This window comes from Paroedura picta, chromosome 8 (assembly GCF_049243985.1).
Source record: "Paroedura picta isolate Pp20150507F chromosome 8, Ppicta_v3.0, whole genome shotgun sequence".
Taxonomy (NCBI): domain Eukaryota; kingdom Metazoa; phylum Chordata; class Lepidosauria; order Squamata; family Gekkonidae; genus Paroedura; species Paroedura picta.
Genome location: NC_135376.1, coordinates 103,863,148 through 103,879,873, shown reverse-complemented (window position 1 = coordinate 103,879,873; position 16,726 = coordinate 103,863,148). Strand labels below are relative to the sequence as shown.

Sequence of the window (16,726 nt, the reverse complement as noted above, 5' to 3'; positions counted from 1 at the left end):
GACGTAGTCAGCTAGGCGGTCCCTCAGGTACACCGGGCCTAACCACGTTTGGCCCTGAAGGTCAAAACCAAAGCCTTGAAATTGATCCAGAATACAACTGGGAGTCTGGACAGTTGTCTAAGAATGGACTGAATATGGGCCCTCCAAGGTGCTCTTCTGAGGACTCGGGCTGTAGCATTTTGGACCATTTCTGGGTCAAAGACAGGGCTAGGCCCACATTGAGCAAGTTACAGAAGTCTAACATGGATCACTGTGGCTAGGCGCTCTTGTTTGTTTGTTTATTTTTGAATTTATACCCAGTGTCTCATGACCATGTCGCCTCGAGGCGGCTTACAGAATAAAACCATTAAAAAGTATATCTCATAAAATCCCATTAAAACAACAATTACATGGATAATAATATCCCACAGTTATAAGATGGCGGTAAACAATAATCTCCCCAGCCCAACTCCGCTGATTCAAGAGGGGGTCAGCTGGGTACAGCGTCCCTTAATTTCTGTGTGAAGAAAACAGTTGCATAAATGTGTTGCAGAGCTGAGATCTGGGGAATGGTAAATGTGACCATTTCCTTGAGAAAACTTCTGTCAGAGTCTCCTGGAACTCTAGTGGCTATAGTGGGGGAGCAGGGGGCAGTGAAAGTTTTCCCCTCTAGAAAAATTGGTTTTTACACCTGGCTTTTCAATACGCAAAGGAGTCTCAAAGGGGCCTTCCCTTGCTCTACCCACAACAGACACCCTGTGAGGCAGGAGGGGTTGAGAGAGCTCTGACAGGACTGCTCTGTGAGAACAGCTCTGACTAGACTGAGACGAGCCCAAGGTCACCCAGCTCAATATACGTGGAGGAACGAGGAATAAAACCGGGCTCACCAGATTCGTAGCTGCCACTCTTAACTACTACACCAAGCTGGTTCCCATTCTCTGTTGAATGTAGGGTAAACAGAAGGATAATCTGATATTGGTGGAGGGGAAACGATACGGTGGGCTCCAGGTTATCAAACCCCTGGGACAAGGGGACTGGACGGAGATCTGTCATGAGAAAAAGAGGCAATACTTCACAACAGGCCGTGATTAATGGGCCACACCAACGTCTTCATAAAGCCATCTGTAATCTATAAATGACAAATAATCCCCTGCCTTCTTACTGATATGCAGCTAGTTTTAAAAGGCCATTGGGTGTTTATAGAATATCTATTTTCCAGGAATGAGAAAAGTGTTCCTAGAATGGAGGTTCCAACCGAAATCTGCAGCATATTTGGAGGGCTGCACCTTTTACTAGTTTGACACACTAGTTTGTGTGTCAAGTTTGGCTAGTTTGACACACACACACACACACCCTCCGGGAAATATGGCTTCTCATCTATCTCAGTGTACTGATTCGGCATCACAGCATATATTTGTTACTTTGCTGTCTGATAAACAACAGCAGCAAAAAAAAAAAAAAATTGAGCTTGTTGTTGTTGTTGTTAGGTGCGAAGTCGCGACCCCATGGACAATGATCCTCCAGGCCTTCCTATCCTCTACCATTCCCCGGAGTCCATTTAAGTTTGCACCGACTGCTTCAGTGACTCCATCCAGCCACCTCATTCTCTGTCGTCCCCTTCTTCTTTTGCCCTCGGTCGCTCCCAGCATTAGGCTCTTCTCCAGGGAGTCCTTCCTTCTCATGAGGTGGCCAAAGTATTTGAGTTTCATCTTCAGGATCTGGCCTTCTAAGGAGCAGTCAGGGCTGATCTCCTCTAGGACTGACCGGTTTGTTCGCCTTGCAGTCCAAGGGACTTGCAGGAGTCTTCTCCAGCACCAGAGTTCAAAAGCCTCAATTCTTTGACACTCGGCATTCCTTATGGTCCAACTTTCGCAGCCATACATTGCAACTGGGAAGACCATAGCCTTGACTAAATGCAATTTTGTTGGCAGGGTGATGTCTCTGCTTTTTAGGATGCTGTCTAGATTTGCCATAGCTTTCCTCCCCAGGAGCAAGTGTCTTTTAATTTCTTTGCTGCAGTCCCCATCTACAGTGATCTTGGAGCCCAGGAAAATAAAATCTGTCACTATCTCCATTTCTTCCCCATCTATTTGCCAGGAATTGAGAGGGCCAGATGCCATGATCTTCGTTTTCTTGATGTTGAGTTTCAAGCCAACTTTTGCACTCTCCTCCTTCACCCGCATCAACAGGCTCTTTAGTTCCTCTTCACTTTCCGCCATTAGAGTGGTATCATCTGCATATCTGAGGTTGTTGATATTTCTCTCTGCAATCTTGATCCCAATTTGTGACTCATCTAATCCTGCCTTTCTCATGATGTTCTCCACATACAAGTTAAATAGGCAAGGCGACAGTATACAGCCTTGCCAAACTCCTTTCTCAATTTTGAACCAATCAGTGATTCTGTGCCCGGTTCTCTCTGTTGCTTCTTGACTTGCATATAGGTTTCTCAAGAGATAAATAAGATGCTCTGGTATTCCCATCTCTTTAAGAACTTGCCACAGTTTTTTGTGCTCCGCACAATCAAAGGCTTTAGCATAGTCAATGAAGCAGAAGTAGATATTGTTCTGGAACCCCCTAGCTTTCTCCATGATCCAGCATATGTTGGCAATTTGATCTCTAGTTCCTCTGCCTCTTCGAAATCTTACCAGTACTTCTGGAAGTTCTCGGTCCACATATTGCTGGAGCCTAGCTTGTAGGATTTTGAGCATAACTTTGCTAGCATGAGAAATGAGTGCAATGGTGCAGTAGTTTGAACATTCTTTGGCATTGCCCTTCTTTGGGATTGGAATGTAAACTGACCTTTTCCAATCCTGTGGCCATTGTTGAGTTTTCCAAATTTGCTGGCATATTAAGTGTAGTACCTTTACTGCATTGTCTTTTAAGATTTTGAATAGTTCAACTGGAATGCTGTCACTACCACTAGCTTTATTGTTGCTCAGACTTCCTAAGGCCCATTTGACTTCACATTCCAGGATGTCTGGCTCCAGGTCAGGAACTACCCCATCGTGGTTATTAGGGATGTTAAGCTCACTCTTGTATAGTTCCTCTGTATAATTTTGCCACCTTTTAAAAATCTCTGCTTCTGCTTCTGTGAGGTCCCTACCATTTCGGTCCTTTATCATACTCATCTTTGCATGAAACGTTCTCTTCATATCTCCAATTTTCTTGAAAAGATCTCTGGTCCTCCCCATTCTATTGTTTTCTTCTATTGGTTTGCACTGTTCATTTAAGAAGGCATTCTTATCTCTTCTAGCTTTTCTCTGGAATTCTGCATTCAGTTGGGTGTATCTTTCTCTTTCTCCCTTGCCTTTCACTTCCCTTCTCTCCTTAGCTATTTGTAAAGCTTCCTCAGACAGCCATTTTGCTTTCTTGCATTTCTTTTTCTTTGGGATGGTTTTAGTTGCTACCTCTTGGACAATGTTGCGAACCTCCATCCATAGTTCTTCAGGCACTCTGTCTATCAGATCTAATTCCTTAAATCTATTTGTCACCTCTACTGTATATTCGTCGGGGATATGATTTAGTTCGTACCTGAGTGGTCTAGTGCTTTTCCCTACTTTCTTCAATTTAAGCCTAAATTTTGCAACAAGCTGATGATCTGAACCACAATCAGCTCTTGGTCTTGTTTTTATTGACTGGATAGAACTTCTCCATCTTTGGCTGCAGAGCACATAGTCAATCTGATTTCTGTGTTGACCGTCTGGTGATGTCCATGTGTCTCTTGGGTTGTTGGAAAAGAGTGTTTGCTATGACCATTGTATTCTCTTGACAAAATTCTACCAGCCTTTGCCCTGCTTCATTTTGTACTCCAAGGCCAAACTTGCCTATTATCCCGGTTTTCTTTTGGCTTCCTATTTTAGCATTCCAATCCCCCATGATGATAAGCACATCATTTTTTGGCGTTGCTTCTAGAAGGTGTTGTAGAACTGGTCTACTTCATCCTCTTCAGCAGCAGTGGTTGGGGCATAGACCTGAATCACTGTGATGTTGAATGGTTTGCCTTGGATTCGAACTGAGATCATTCTGTCATTTTGGGGATTGTATCCCAAGACTGCTTTTCCTACTCTCTTATTGATTATGAAGGCTACTCCATTTCTTCCGCGAGATTCTTGTCCACAGTAGTATACCTGGTGGTTATCTGAATTAAATTCACCCATTCATGTCCATTTTAGTTCACTGAAAAAATTGAGCTAGGGTGGCAGAAAAATGAGATCCCAAATGGCTGTTGCTATTTTAATGTGATGCTGTTGACGGAGGGGGGGGCATCTTTAAGTCCATAATTTCTGTGGTGGGGGACTGCTGCTAGTCACATTAGGTGGGAGTTTTGCCTGGGATGATAATACCAAGTCAGGGGAAGCCAGATCCTTTGTGGACATAGGAAGGAGCTCCTTCAGGAGGAAATGCAGGCTGCCTGGAAGGGACCTCCAGGGTCATCTAGTCTAACCCTTGCACAAAGCGGGAATTCACAGCTACCTGCACATCCACAGTGGCCCCAATTTCATACCCAAGTGATTCCCCACCACAAATCTCCAGAATCCAGCCTGGCCTGGAGGGAATTCACCTCCCATCCCACAGTGGTGATCAGCCATTTGCTGGGCATGCAAGGAGAGGCCACAAGAGACAAAAGCTGGCCTGGTCTACTGGATATATTTATCAGCCTAAAGAATGGCTGCAGGCACGTTTAGAGTCTTTGGCACCACATACATCTGTGGGCAAAGCTTTTCCAAGATGAAAACTGTGACACTGAAGTGTAGGTCAAGGCTTACAGATGAGCACTTACATGATATTTTAAGAGTGTCTCTCACACACCTTGGACATCGCCCTGGCGAACAGAAAACAGCCACAAAAATCACACTGACTAGGTAGGCATGTGTAGCTCAATAGAAGGATTCCACAGTAAAATACTGTTCCCAAATGGATTGAAGTTAACATTTCTTCATTTACCTTTCAATGTTTACTTTTGATCTAAATAAGTAGGTTAATATTTTTTTTTACATTTTGGTTAGAGGCACTGGGCATGCTCACGTGGCCCTCAGTGCCAAAGGGTTGGGGACCCCTGCAGTAGGCCATGCACTGGACACGAGTCCGCAGCGTGACTCAGTGGCTCAAAAGGCGAACATCTTAGGATGTATTAAAAGCAGAGAGTGACCGGATCACGCGAGGCGATGCCACCACTTTACTCCGCTCCCTCCCTGGGGGCACGGGGGTCGGTTGGGGCCACCCCAGCTGAAGAGGGGCGCGGGCAAGCCGGGGGGGGGGGCTCGGCCTGTGCAGCCCGCAGAGGAGGCGACTGAGCGGAGCCAGGACCAGCCCTCCAAGCCCTCGACGGGCCGCCCCGCACAGAGAGGGGGAGGGAGGGAGGAGGCGCGGCAGAGCGGCTCCGGCGGGTGCAAAGGAGCGCAACGGAAATTCCGTCTCAAGCCCCGGAAGGCGAGCCGGGCACTGCGGGCGGCTCCTCGGCGGCCCCTGGGCGGCGGGGGGGGGGGGGGCTGGGCTCTGGCGGCCTCCCTCCTCCTCCTCCTCCTCCTCCCTGCGCCTCCGTCGCTCGCCCTCCGCCCCGCGGCCGCCTCGCCACCCACTGGCCCGCCGGAGCGCAGGAGGCGGAGCTGGCTCCGCACAGGGAGGGGCGGAGGGTGACGTCGGAGGGCCGCCCCTAACGCCCCCATCCCCCCCGGTGCCCGTGCGCGGCGCTCGGCGGCGGATGGAGGAGGACGAGGCGGCGGGGGCCAGGTGAGGCTGCCGGGGCGCGGGGGGGGGGGGCGCGGGGTCTCCGGCGCCGCTTCTGACCCCCCTCCCCCCCTCCGCAGGCGAGCCGGGGTCCGGGCCGGGCCAGGGGGGGTCGCGGGGGGGCGGGGTCTCCGGCGCGGCTTCTGACCCCCCCTCTCCCTCCCTCCCTCCTTCCTTCCTTAGGCGAGCCGGGGGTGCGGGTCGGGGGGGGCCCGGCCTGCTGGCGCTGCCGTGGGAGGACGTGCTGGTGCCGCACGTGCTGGGCCGCCTGCCGCTGCGCCAACTGCTGCGCCTGCGGAGGGTCAGCCGCGCCTTCCGCGCCCTCGTCCGCCTGCGCCTCGCCCGCCTGCGCTGCTTCGACGCCCGACAGGTAACAACGCCGGGGGGAGGGGGAGGGGGAGGGGGAGGGGGAGGGCCCCCCCGCAGCTGGACGCAGAGGCCTCAGTGCACGCCCCCCCCCCCCAAGAGAGCTCCCAATATTTCCTTTTTGCAAATTGCTACCACCAAAGCTGTAGCAAAGCAGCCTTCCCTGATTGGCCAGGGCATAAGTTCAAGGACTTCCTGGTTCCTGGTTGCAAGACTTCCCTTAAAGCAACAGCGTTCCAGAAGCCCAAACTTCTCCCAGCAGAGATTTGCCTCTTGGATTTATTCCCCTTCTCTGCTGTCTCCAATTCGCCCCCCCCTTCAAGAAAAGAGACTCCTGCTGCACTTGCCTTCCCTCCCCACTCTGAACGTCCCCAATCAAGTGCAGAATACTTTCTGTTTCAATTTGTGCGTGTGTGTGTGTGTGTGGGGGGGGGGGGAATAGAGGAAACAGAAAAAACAAAGTAAGTGCAGAATCAGCCCAAAATAAGGATCTGTCCGGCCCCTGCTTGAAGATGGTCAGCGAGGGGGGGGGGCTACCCACCTCCTGAAGCAACCCATCCCACTGCTGAACTACTACTGGAATGGAACATTTTTTTTCTTGATATCTAGGCAATATTGTTCTCCATTCCTGCAGGTCCTCTCCTCTGCAGCCAACAGGAACCTTTCCCTGCCCTCCTCTAAGTTGACAGCCTTTCAGATATGGAAAGGCAGCCATTATGTCCCCTTTCAGCCTCCGCTCCCCCAGCCTGAACATTCCCTCGGCCTTTCCTCACAGGGCTGGGTCCCCAGGCCCCGGATCCTCCTCCTTGCTCTCCTCGGGACCCTCTCAGCGTTGACCGTGTGTTGGAACACTTGAGTGGTTCACCCTCGTCCCCCCCCCCCCCCCCAAGCATAATCCGAGTTTTGATTCTTGGGTGGGCAGCAATCTGGTGGCAAAATGCAGACTCTTGGCAAACAGCCAGCCTTCTCTGCTGCAAGAAGGAGACCCCTTCCCCCTCCCTTGCGGCACAATTCATCACACGGCTGCCCGGGAAATAAAGTTGGGATAGATCCAGCACGCGAAGGGGCTGAGCCAGCCGCCAGTGGCACCACCTGCTCCCGGAAGAACGCCGAAGAACGCCAGGGGGCTCCTTTCCCACCGGGTAGCCCTGGGAGCACAGAAAGGGCTGGATTTCGTTGAAGCAACGGATTCCAGCCAGCAGTGAGGACAACGTGCTCCCAAACTTAACGTGCCCTGCTTGCAGCCTCTGTTTTCGACATAAACAGATTGCCGGTCTTTGCCCTGGTGTCGCCCTCAGGGTGGCAGCCCCTGGTAGCCTCTGCCCTGGGCTTGCAGGATGCTGGTGTTCCCTGCACACTCTTTCTTCAAAGCAGGTGTGGGGCAGGGAGAGGTCCAGGGGTCTGGGGCACATCCCATCAGATCCAAGGAGTCCAAATGTAGCTGGTGTCGGGTTGAGTGTTGGGGCGTCCGCCCATCAAGAGTGGCACCTTCTGGGCCAAGAGGACTAGACTTTGAACTGTGGGGTGGAGGATACTGGGGGGGTGGCTTCCTCTGGGGGGCGTTTGGCCAGAAGAGAGAGCTTTGGCCTACGGCCGGAGGTCCCACTGCAGCCCTGGCCCGAGCCCCGGGCGGGGGGGGGGGCAGCAGTTCAGCTGTGCGTTCCTTGGCTCCAGGGGGGGACTGCCCTGGATGACAAGCCTGTTGCTGGGGGTGGGGGGGGTGGGGACTCTGGGGCCCTGCAGGCAGCCGCGTGCCGTGGGCTTCATGGGTCGGGCCTGGCCTGGGGACGAGTGCTGCTTGCTTGCTTGCGCCCTGAGTGCAGCTGTCTTCTCGCCTGGCAGGCTGGCCCTGAGGTGCCCAAGAGCGCCTTCTCCGCCCTGCTCCGGGACAATGAGGCGCTACAGCAGCTGGCCCTGCAGAACTGCTCTGCCTGGCTGTCGGACGCGGAGCTCCTCCCGGTCATTGGCCAGAACCACCACTTGCAGCGCATCGAGCTGAGCGGCTGTGCGCAGCTGAGCCGACGGACCCTGGTGGCCATCTCCCTGAGCTGCCCTCGCCTGCGGCAGCTCTCTCTGGCCCACTGCGAGTGGGTGGACGGCCTCTCCTTGCGCAGCCTGGCCGACCACTGCCGGGGCCTCGAGCAGCTGGACCTCACGGCCTGCCGGCAGCTGAAGGACGACGCCATCGGCTACCTGGCCCAGCGGTGTGCCCGCCTCAAGTCTCTCTCGCTGGCTGTCAACACCAATGTGGGTGATGCCGCCGTGGAAGAGGTCGCCAGAGGCTGCCCGGACCTGGAGCACCTGGACCTCACGGGCTGCCTGCGGGTCAAGGACGCCTCCATCAGGTACGCGGGAGCTGGGCGGGGGCCCTGCCCTGGGGCTTGGCTCTGGGGGGCTTAGCTGCGCTTGGCTTCTGACGGGGCGGGCAACTCTGGGGGCGTTTGCACCAAGCAAGACAGCATTTCGGGCTGGGTAGTGCGTGCTGGTCACCCCCTGCTTTGTGCGTTGGCATGCGGTGCTCAGATTGTACAAGTGAGACGGCGGGAGAAGATCAGTGTGGCCCCGGACAGAATGAGGAAGAATCAGGGGAAGGAGCAGAGTCGGTTCTTATAGGACACTTTTCTCTACCAGGAGGAGTCTCCAAGTGGCTTCCTTTCACCTTCCCTTTCCTCTCCCCACAACAGACACCCTGTGGGGTAGGTGAGGCTGAGAGAGCCCTGATATTCCTGTTTGGTCAGAACAGCCTTATCAGGGCTCTGACTAGCCCAAGGTCAGCCTGCTGGCTGCATGTGGGGAAGCGCAGAATGAAACCCGGCCTGCCGGACTAGAAGCCGCTCCCCTAACCACGGCACCAAGCTGGCCCTCCAGGGGGGGGGGGTGGGAAGACTGGAACTTTAAAGAGCGGGAAAGGGGCTTCTTCAAGGTGCCGTCACTGGCCTTGGGATCCCTGGAGGGCAGGTGGGAGAAACATGAAGCCCCGCAGCACAGGAAACTCTCCTTGGAGCAAACGCTTGGCTGCAGGTGCCGGAGGAACACTCTAGTGCAGGGGTAGTCAACCTGTGGCCCTCCAGATGTTCATGGACTACAATTCCCATGAGCCCCTGCCAGCAAACGCTGGCAGGGGCTCATGGGAATTGTAGTCCATGAACATCTGGAGGGCCACAGGTTGACTACCCCTGCTCTAGCGATCTCGCCTTTGTTGGCGGAGTCCTCTCTTTATTTTATCTATTTATTTATTTAGATTTCTATGCCCCCCATTACTTTGCAGCTCTGGGCAGTTTACATTGAACGTTAAATAACTTACATGGAACGTGATACAGATGTCAGGTTGGCTACTTGAATGGTATCAGTTGCGCCTGCTCTGTAGGGTCACGAGCTCTTACTTCTATCGCTTTGGTTGTACATCTGAGGGGACCAGTTCGAAATTAAGGGGTACCTGGACTGCAAAGGACCTACAGTTGGGGCCTGGAGTTCTTCCAGAATCACAGCTGCCCTCCCGATGACGGAGATCAGCCCCTCTGGAAGACATGACTGCCCCATCCTTAACCCAAGAGCCCTTCTAGGAAAGGCCTCCTCTCTGACGTTCTACTGCTGGGCCCACGTTCTACTGCTGGGCCCAGCTGTCTACTCTCCCCTTGCTGGCACAGGCAGCCCCACGCGAGCCAGTGGAGTCAGACACAGAAGAAGACGCTCGGCGAGTTAAGCTGGCGGGCGTGGAGGAGAGCAAAGAGCATGGCCCTGCTGCAGACCCGACACCCCCCTCGGCCTCAGACGGGCCGCGCTTTGTTCCCGGGCAAGGGAAACCGACCCTGCCTCTTCCTCTCCTTGGCAGGACCCTGGCTGAGTACTGCCCCAAGCTGCGGGCCTTGAAGGTGAAGCATTGCCACGACGTGCTGGAGTCCAGCCTGAGCAACCTGCGCAGCCGGGGGGTGGAGCTGGACGTGGAGCCTCCGATGCAGCTGGCCGTGGTTCTCCTGCAGGGCGTGGTGGGCTACGCCCCCTTCATCCACCTTCAGATCTAGGGGACAGCTGCTGCTGAGAAGGTGAAGAGGGGGGGGGGTGAAGAGGCAGCCGGCTCATCCATTGTACGTTTATTTGAAGCAGCAAAGGGGCCGCAGAGTCCATTCCCCCCTTCTGGAGCTCCACTCACGGGAGGGGAGGGGAGGGGAGGGTGGCAGGCAGGCAGGCAGGCGAGGGACAGGAGCTCCTTGTTCTGGGAGGGGGTGCTGAAAAGGGTGCCCCCCCACATTGCTCTTAAAGGAAAAGGCAGCCCCCTTCCTCTTCGTGACTTGGCCATGGGGGCTCTGGAGGGGTGTGCGTGCAGGTAGGGTTATGCTTCCCCATGCAAGCTCCTTTGGAACCTGCTGGCAGGAGGGTGTGTTTGGGAAATGACTGCAGGTGTGCTCAAAGGCTGCATGGCGCTTTGCTCCGGAGGACATTTACTTCCATAGTCATAGAGGTTAGCTTTTACTTTCTGCTAGGTGAACATGACTACTTGGTGCAGGTTTCTAGAGCTTGCACCAGGAGAGGAGACCACTCAGCAGGTACCTCAACTGCTTGTTAGCCAGCCAGGTAGAGGGGCAGCGGCAGCAGCAGCAGCAGCAGCATCTCCTGGGCTCCCTGGCCCTGCAACAGAGTGTGGGCTGCAGCTTCCAGCATGGTTGCAGACAGGGCTCTCCTGTACCTGTAGAGCCTCAGATAAGGAAGCAGGAGCCACTTCAGCCCTCAAGGATGCGGGGGGTAGTCAGGGAGAAGATGGGGCCAGCCCCAGCACTCGCGGGATTTATATTTCCTAGCAGGTTTGCAGCTGATGTATGCTCTCTTAATCATTTTCCTCTCTGGCTTCATGAGGTCCTTGTATGTCTCTCCCTTGGTGATTAGCAGTGTGGCAAATCAACTTCTTGGGAGAAGGGAAAGAGGGCCTCTGGGGCTGCTAGCAAGGGGGCTGGGCCCTTCCTCCCCGTGGGCAGCTTGTAGCTCTAACAGATTCTGCGGTCTGGAGCAGTGCGGGAACTGTGTGCCAAGAAATACGCCCATCGGAGGCCGGCTGCTGCGTCTCTGTGCAGCTCCTGGGACGTCAAGATGGAGAGCGCCTTCCGCTGGATTCGGATTGGGCATTCCGGTCCCTGAGAGGGCAGAGGTGCAGCAGACTCGCCTGCCCTTCAGCCACAGGCCTGCTCCAGTGGTGCAGCGGTTGGGAGCGTGTCTGTCCCTGTGGCCGGCTAGAGGTCTGTCCCTCTCTCGCTCAAGGGCTGCCTGTGTGCAGGACACAACGGCCAGTCCCCCTCCGCAAAGGGGCACCTGCTGCCCGGACAGGGAGAAGGCACCCAAGTCCCCTGGGGCTTTGACTTCGGCCCTGTGTGTGAGTGTGTGTGTGTGGGGGGGGGGAGGCAGAGATGCTCCCGGCCAGGCACCCACCTGGGACCCACTGAGGCACTCCCCCTGGGGCAACAGAACTGCTGCCAACTACGCTTGGGAGAGAGGGGCTCCATTCTCCCCCACTCCCCTTCTTTGGCTGGGGGCTGATTCTGTGAAGGTTCACGGCGGTGGCAAGTGATAGTGGGTGAGCAAGAGGGTTGGGAGTGTCCTGCCTAGTGCAGGGGGTTGGACTAGATGACCCAGGAGGTCCCTTCCAACTTCTATGTTTCTGGCCGGTTTGGGTGTCTTCTGATTCTCTTCACTATCCACCATCACGTACCTGCAACAATACAAGACAAAACAACTTCAGCATTTCGGCAAGCATCCCTAGGTGGGGGGAGGGCTTCTCTTGCTGCTGAGAACTCACACGCAGGGGCTTCCTCCTCCTCCTCCTCCTCCCTTGCCTGCCCTTGTGCCTGTCCGCCCAGCCGAGGCAGTTGTGTTGGAGCCTTCCTGGTTAAACCTTGTTAAATCTCTGTCTCCTTTGTTTGTCGTCTTTGACAGGAGGCGGTGTGGATGGCAAGGCCAGTTGCTCCGGAGAAGGCCTGGCCCCAGGCGCCCTCCTCGGTCTCTGGCTGCAGGCTGGTCGCTCAGGGCCCCCAGTGGGCACCAGGCCACCGTGGATCTGCCTCCAGGTGTGGGCGGAAGGAAACAAAGGCAAGAGGGGGCAGCAGCTGGAAGTGAATTGAAATCTGTTGTTTGCAAAATCAAACCGGAGATCATGAGTTGAGCTCTTCCAACCTGGCCTAGAGTTGAAGTTGACAGCCTGCATTTCAGCATGTGCTGCTGTGCTGAGAAATACAGAACTCAAATGCTACAAACAGGAATTTTGTCCTTCATTTTTGCTTCGGGTTTCAGAAGAAAGGCCTTACAGCCCAAAGGCTTCTGAATGGCCCCCACAAGCGGACTCCGGTGGAGACACCTGGGCCATTCTTCTGCCTTTTGGGTACTGAAATTAGGCTGTCAGTCTGTCACCCCATCCCCCCCCCAAACTTTCTCTGTGTCGGGGTCTGTGTTCTAGCTGGCCCTTGCCTTCAGGGGACTACTTGCGGCTTCTCCCTGGGATCCTGTGGTCTGCGGATCCCGGCAGTGGTAGGACTATACCAGTCAAGCCCCCACCCCCCCACCTTTTCTCTTGTCACTTTAAAATGAGACCTTCAGAGCAAAATGGTTAAAGGACCTGTTTCTCCCTCATTTTACAAGATGGAATGCCTACAGTCACCTGGTTTTCTTTCATTAAAAATCATAGAACTATAGAGTTGGAAGGGGCCATACAGACCATCTGGTCCAACACCTCACCCCGCACCTTGCTCAATGCAGGATCAGCCTCAAGAAGGAAGTCTCTGTCCAGCCATGGCTTGAAGACCGCCAGTGAGAGGGAGCTCCCCACCTCCTGTTAGAACTAGTAGTCCTAATAGAGGAAGGGGCTATGACCTAATAGGAATCAAAGAAATTTGGTGGGATAATATTCACAATTGGAATACTAGAATCGAGGGGGACAATCTATTCAGAAGGGACAGACAAGAAAAGAAGGGGGGAGGTGTAGCAGTATATGTTAGGAATCTTTATACTTGTGAAGAAATACAGGTAACTGAAAATTAGGTAAATGTAAAAGGAGTAGGAAATGAGAATGGTATTATTGGGGGGGTCTGCTATAGACCACCAAGCCAGTCAGAGGACTTGAATGAGATACTTACTGCTAGACCAAATTACACAATTTTCAAAGAGGGGGGAAACAGTGGTCATGGGTGACTTCAATTACCCAGATGTCTGTTGGAGGACCAACTCTGCTAAAGATGCAAACTCCGTTAAATTCTTAACTTGTCTTGCCGACAGCTTCATTCCCAGAAAGTAGAGAGGGGAACCAGGGGCTCTGCTATTTCAGACTTGATTCTCATCAATAGGGATGAACTGGTAGGTAAGGTGGAAGTAGTGGGCACACTTGGTAGCAGTGACCATGTGCTTTTGGAATCTTCAACTGTGGGAAAGAGAAAACCTTTACGTAGTTGTACGTATAGACTGGACTTCAGGAAAGCCTATTTTCACAGAAAGATATATTGGGTAGGGTCCTGTGGTCAGAAAGTCTTAAAGAGATGGGAGTTGAAGAGGGCTGGAAGTTTCTTAAAACTGAAGGCTCAATCACAATTCCCTTGCGAAAGAAAGATGGAAGGAGCCTGAGGAAGCCAAGGTGGCTCCATAAACTGCTGTCAAATGATTTGAGGAATAAAAAAGAGTCATTTAGGAAATGGAAGAAAGGCCTTATTACCAAGGATGAGTATAAACAAATCAATAATTGTAGGGACAGTGTTAGAAAAGCTAAAGCTCAATATGAGCTTAGGCTAGCAAGAAATGCTAAACATAACAAAAAAGGCTTCTTTAGTTATATTTCAAGCAAGAAAAAGAATAGGGACACTACAGGACCACTGCAAGGACAAGAAAGTGAAATTATAACAGATGATGATGAAGAGAGGGCTGAACTGCTTAACTCCTATTTCTCCTCGGTCTTCTCTTGTGAGGGAAATAGTGATCAATGTGGCAAAAATGTAACACAACACGGGGGACGGGAAGGGTGGCCTAGGATCACTGTTGGGGCAGTCCACAAACACCTAGTTTCTTTAAATTAAAGTCTTCTGGGCCAGATGAACTGCATCCAGGGGTACTAAAAGAACTTGCAGATGTCATCCCTGAACCATTCTTTTTGACACTTCTTGGAGAACAGGTGAGGTGCCAGATGATTGGAGGCAGGCAAATGTTGTCCCCATCTTCAAGAAAGGGGGAAAAAAGATCTGGGTAACTATCGACTTGAAGTCTGTAGCTTGCAAAATTTTGGAACAAATCATCAGTCAGTCCTTGAGCAGCTGGAACAGAGAGCTGTGATTTCTAAATCTCAGTACAGGTTTCGCAAGAACATGTCAGACCAACCTTATCTCTTTTTTTTTGAGAAAGTGACTACCTTGCTGGATCAGGGGAATGCTGTGGACAAAGTCTATCTGGATTTCAGTAAAGCTTTTCATAAGGTTCCACATGATATTCTTTTTGACAAGTTGGTAAAATGTGGTATGGATCCAGTGGATCGATCCAGTGGATTGATAACTGGTTGACAAATTGCACCCAGAGGGTACTTGTTAATGGTTCAGCATCTTCTTGGAAAAGAGTGACAAGTGGAGTCCCTCAAGGATCTGTCCTGGGGCCTGTGTTGTTCAACACATTTATAAAAGATTTGGATGAGGGGTTAGAGGGGATACTTATTAAATTTGCAGGTGATACTAAACTGGGAGGGGTAGCAAACACAACTGAAGACAGCAACAGAACACAGGATGATCTTGATAGGCTCAAGAAGTGGGCTAAACTGAAAAAAATGAAGTTCAATAGGGACAAATGTAAAGTTCTGCATTTAGGTAGGAAAAACCAAATACACCAATATAGGATGGGGGAGACTTGTCTTGGCAGTAGCATGTGCAAAAAGGATCTAAGAGTCTTAGACCACACATTGAATATGAGTCAGCAGTGTGACTCGGTGGCTAAAAAGGCTAATGGGATTTGGGGCTGTATCAAAGGGAGTATCATGTCCAGATCATGGGAGGTGATGGTACCACTTCACTCTGCTCTGGTTTGGCCTCACTTGGAGTATTGTGTTCAGTTCTGGGCACCCCAGTTGGATTTAGACAAACTGGAGTGTGTCCAGAGGAGGGCAACAAAGATGGTGAGGAGCTTGGAGACCAAGACGTATGATGAAATGTTGGGGGAGCTTGGTCTGTTTAGCCTGGAGAGGAGATGACTGAGAGGGGATCTGATAACCATCTTCAAGTATTTAAAAGGGTACCATGTAGAGGATGGAGCAGAAATGGTCTCTCTTGTCCTGGAGGGATGGACCGGAACCAATGGGATGAAATTAATTCAAAAGAAATTCCATCTCAACATGCAGAAGAAGTTCCTGACAGAGCGGAACAGGCCTCCTCGGGAGGTGGTAGATTCTCCATCTTTGGAAAATTTTAAGCAGAGGCTGGATAGCCATCTCACGGAGAAGCTTGATTCTCTGAAAGCTTAAGGGGTGGGAGGTTACAGTGGATGAGTGATAGGGTTGTGAGTGTCCTGCATAGTGCAGGGGGTTGGACTAGATGACCCATGAGGTATCTTCCAACTGTATTCTATGATTTTATGATTCCTCAGGCAGCCCATTCCATGGTTGATCTAAACTTATAGATTCCTAGAGTGGGACGGGGACATGCAGGCTCAATTCAGGGTCAGCGTCAAGCATCCGGGATAAGTATCTGTCCAGCTGCTGCTTGAAGACGGCCAGTGAGGGGGAGTTCCCCACCTCCTCAGGCAGCCCATCCCACTGCTGAACTAGACTCCTAGAATCCTAGAGTGGGCAGGGGCCATGCAGGCCATCCAGACCCACCCCCTGCTCAAGGCAGGATCAGCCCAAAGCATCCAGGAGAAGGATCTGTCCTGCCACTGGTTGAAGACGGCCAGTGAGGGGGAGCCCCCCACCTCCTGGGGCAGCCCCTTCCACTGCTGAACTAGACTCCTAGAGTGGGAGGGGGCCATGCAGGCCATCCAGACCCACCCCCTGCTCAAGGCAGGATCAGCCCAAAGCATCCAGGAGAAGGATCTGTCCAGCCGCTGCTTGAAGACGGCCAGTGAAGGGGAGCTCTCCACCTCCTGAGGCAGTCTGTTCCACTGATGAACTACTTTTGAAATTTCCCCCCTGATCTCTAGTGGGTACCATTCAGCACATAGGTCAGTGCTATGGGTATCCTCTGCTACCAACGGGAACTTTTCTGGAATCCAACAGGTAAGAGTTTACTTAAAACCAAACTATTAACAACAAAAGTCAGAGCATGAGAAAAGCAATGCCAGCGAAGCTCCTAAGCCATCCCATCCATGAGCACTGAGCACCATCTTTGCCCGATATTTCGGGGCTCGCCTGGAAGCAGCCAGACAGGCCTGCTTGGACTCCTCCGCCTTCAGATCTTGTTTGGGAGGTTCCACAAAGCAGGTTTGTTCAAGAGCAGCTCGGCTGGAAAGATGCACTTTGCTGTCCGGTTTCTTGGGAAGGGTTTTTGCGGGGAGACACTAAATTCTGTGGGGCTGTTTTGTCTGTTTATTGCTTGATTCCGTTATTGCATCTAATTTTGATGCCCTCAAATGAAGGGAATGGGGGGGGCATCCCCAGCATCGTGGCAACTGCGGCAACCCGTCTGCCGACCAGGTCCCAACCAGGCAAGAGGTG

The 16,726-nt window shown here is 52.6% G+C and overlaps 1 protein-coding gene across 1 annotated transcript; it reads left to right on the top strand.

Annotated features, from left to right (window-relative positions):
- The first annotated feature begins 5,449 nt into the window (after positions 1-5,449).
- FBXL15 (F-box and leucine rich repeat protein 15) lies at positions 5,450-12,311 on the top strand. Its single transcript, XM_077351117.1, has 5 exons — positions 5,450-5,709; positions 5,890-6,076; positions 7,915-8,417; positions 9,905-10,115; positions 11,995-12,311. The coding sequence occupies exons 1-4, from the start codon at positions 5,681-5,683 to the stop codon at positions 10,092-10,094; spliced, it is 909 nt and encodes a 302-aa protein (XP_077207232.1). The 5' UTR covers positions 5,450-5,680; the 3' UTR covers positions 10,095-10,115; positions 11,995-12,311.
- Positions 12,312-16,726: the final 4,415 nt, after the last annotated feature.

What these genes read in the sequence shown, in the direction of transcription:
- FBXL15 (XM_077351117.1), top strand. Translation starts at nt 5,681, where the DNA reads ATGGAGGAGGACGAGGCGGCGGGGGCCAG. An exon ending in GCTGCTTCGACGCCCGACAG is followed by an intron (nt 6,077 to 7,914) that starts GTAACAACGCCG and finishes CTCGCCTGGCAG; the next exon opens with GCTGGCCCTGAGGTGCCCAA. An exon ending in GTCAAGGACGCCTCCATCAG is followed by an intron (nt 8,418 to 9,904) that starts GTACGCGGGAGC and finishes TCTCCTTGGCAG; the next exon opens with GACCCTGGCTGAGTACTGCC.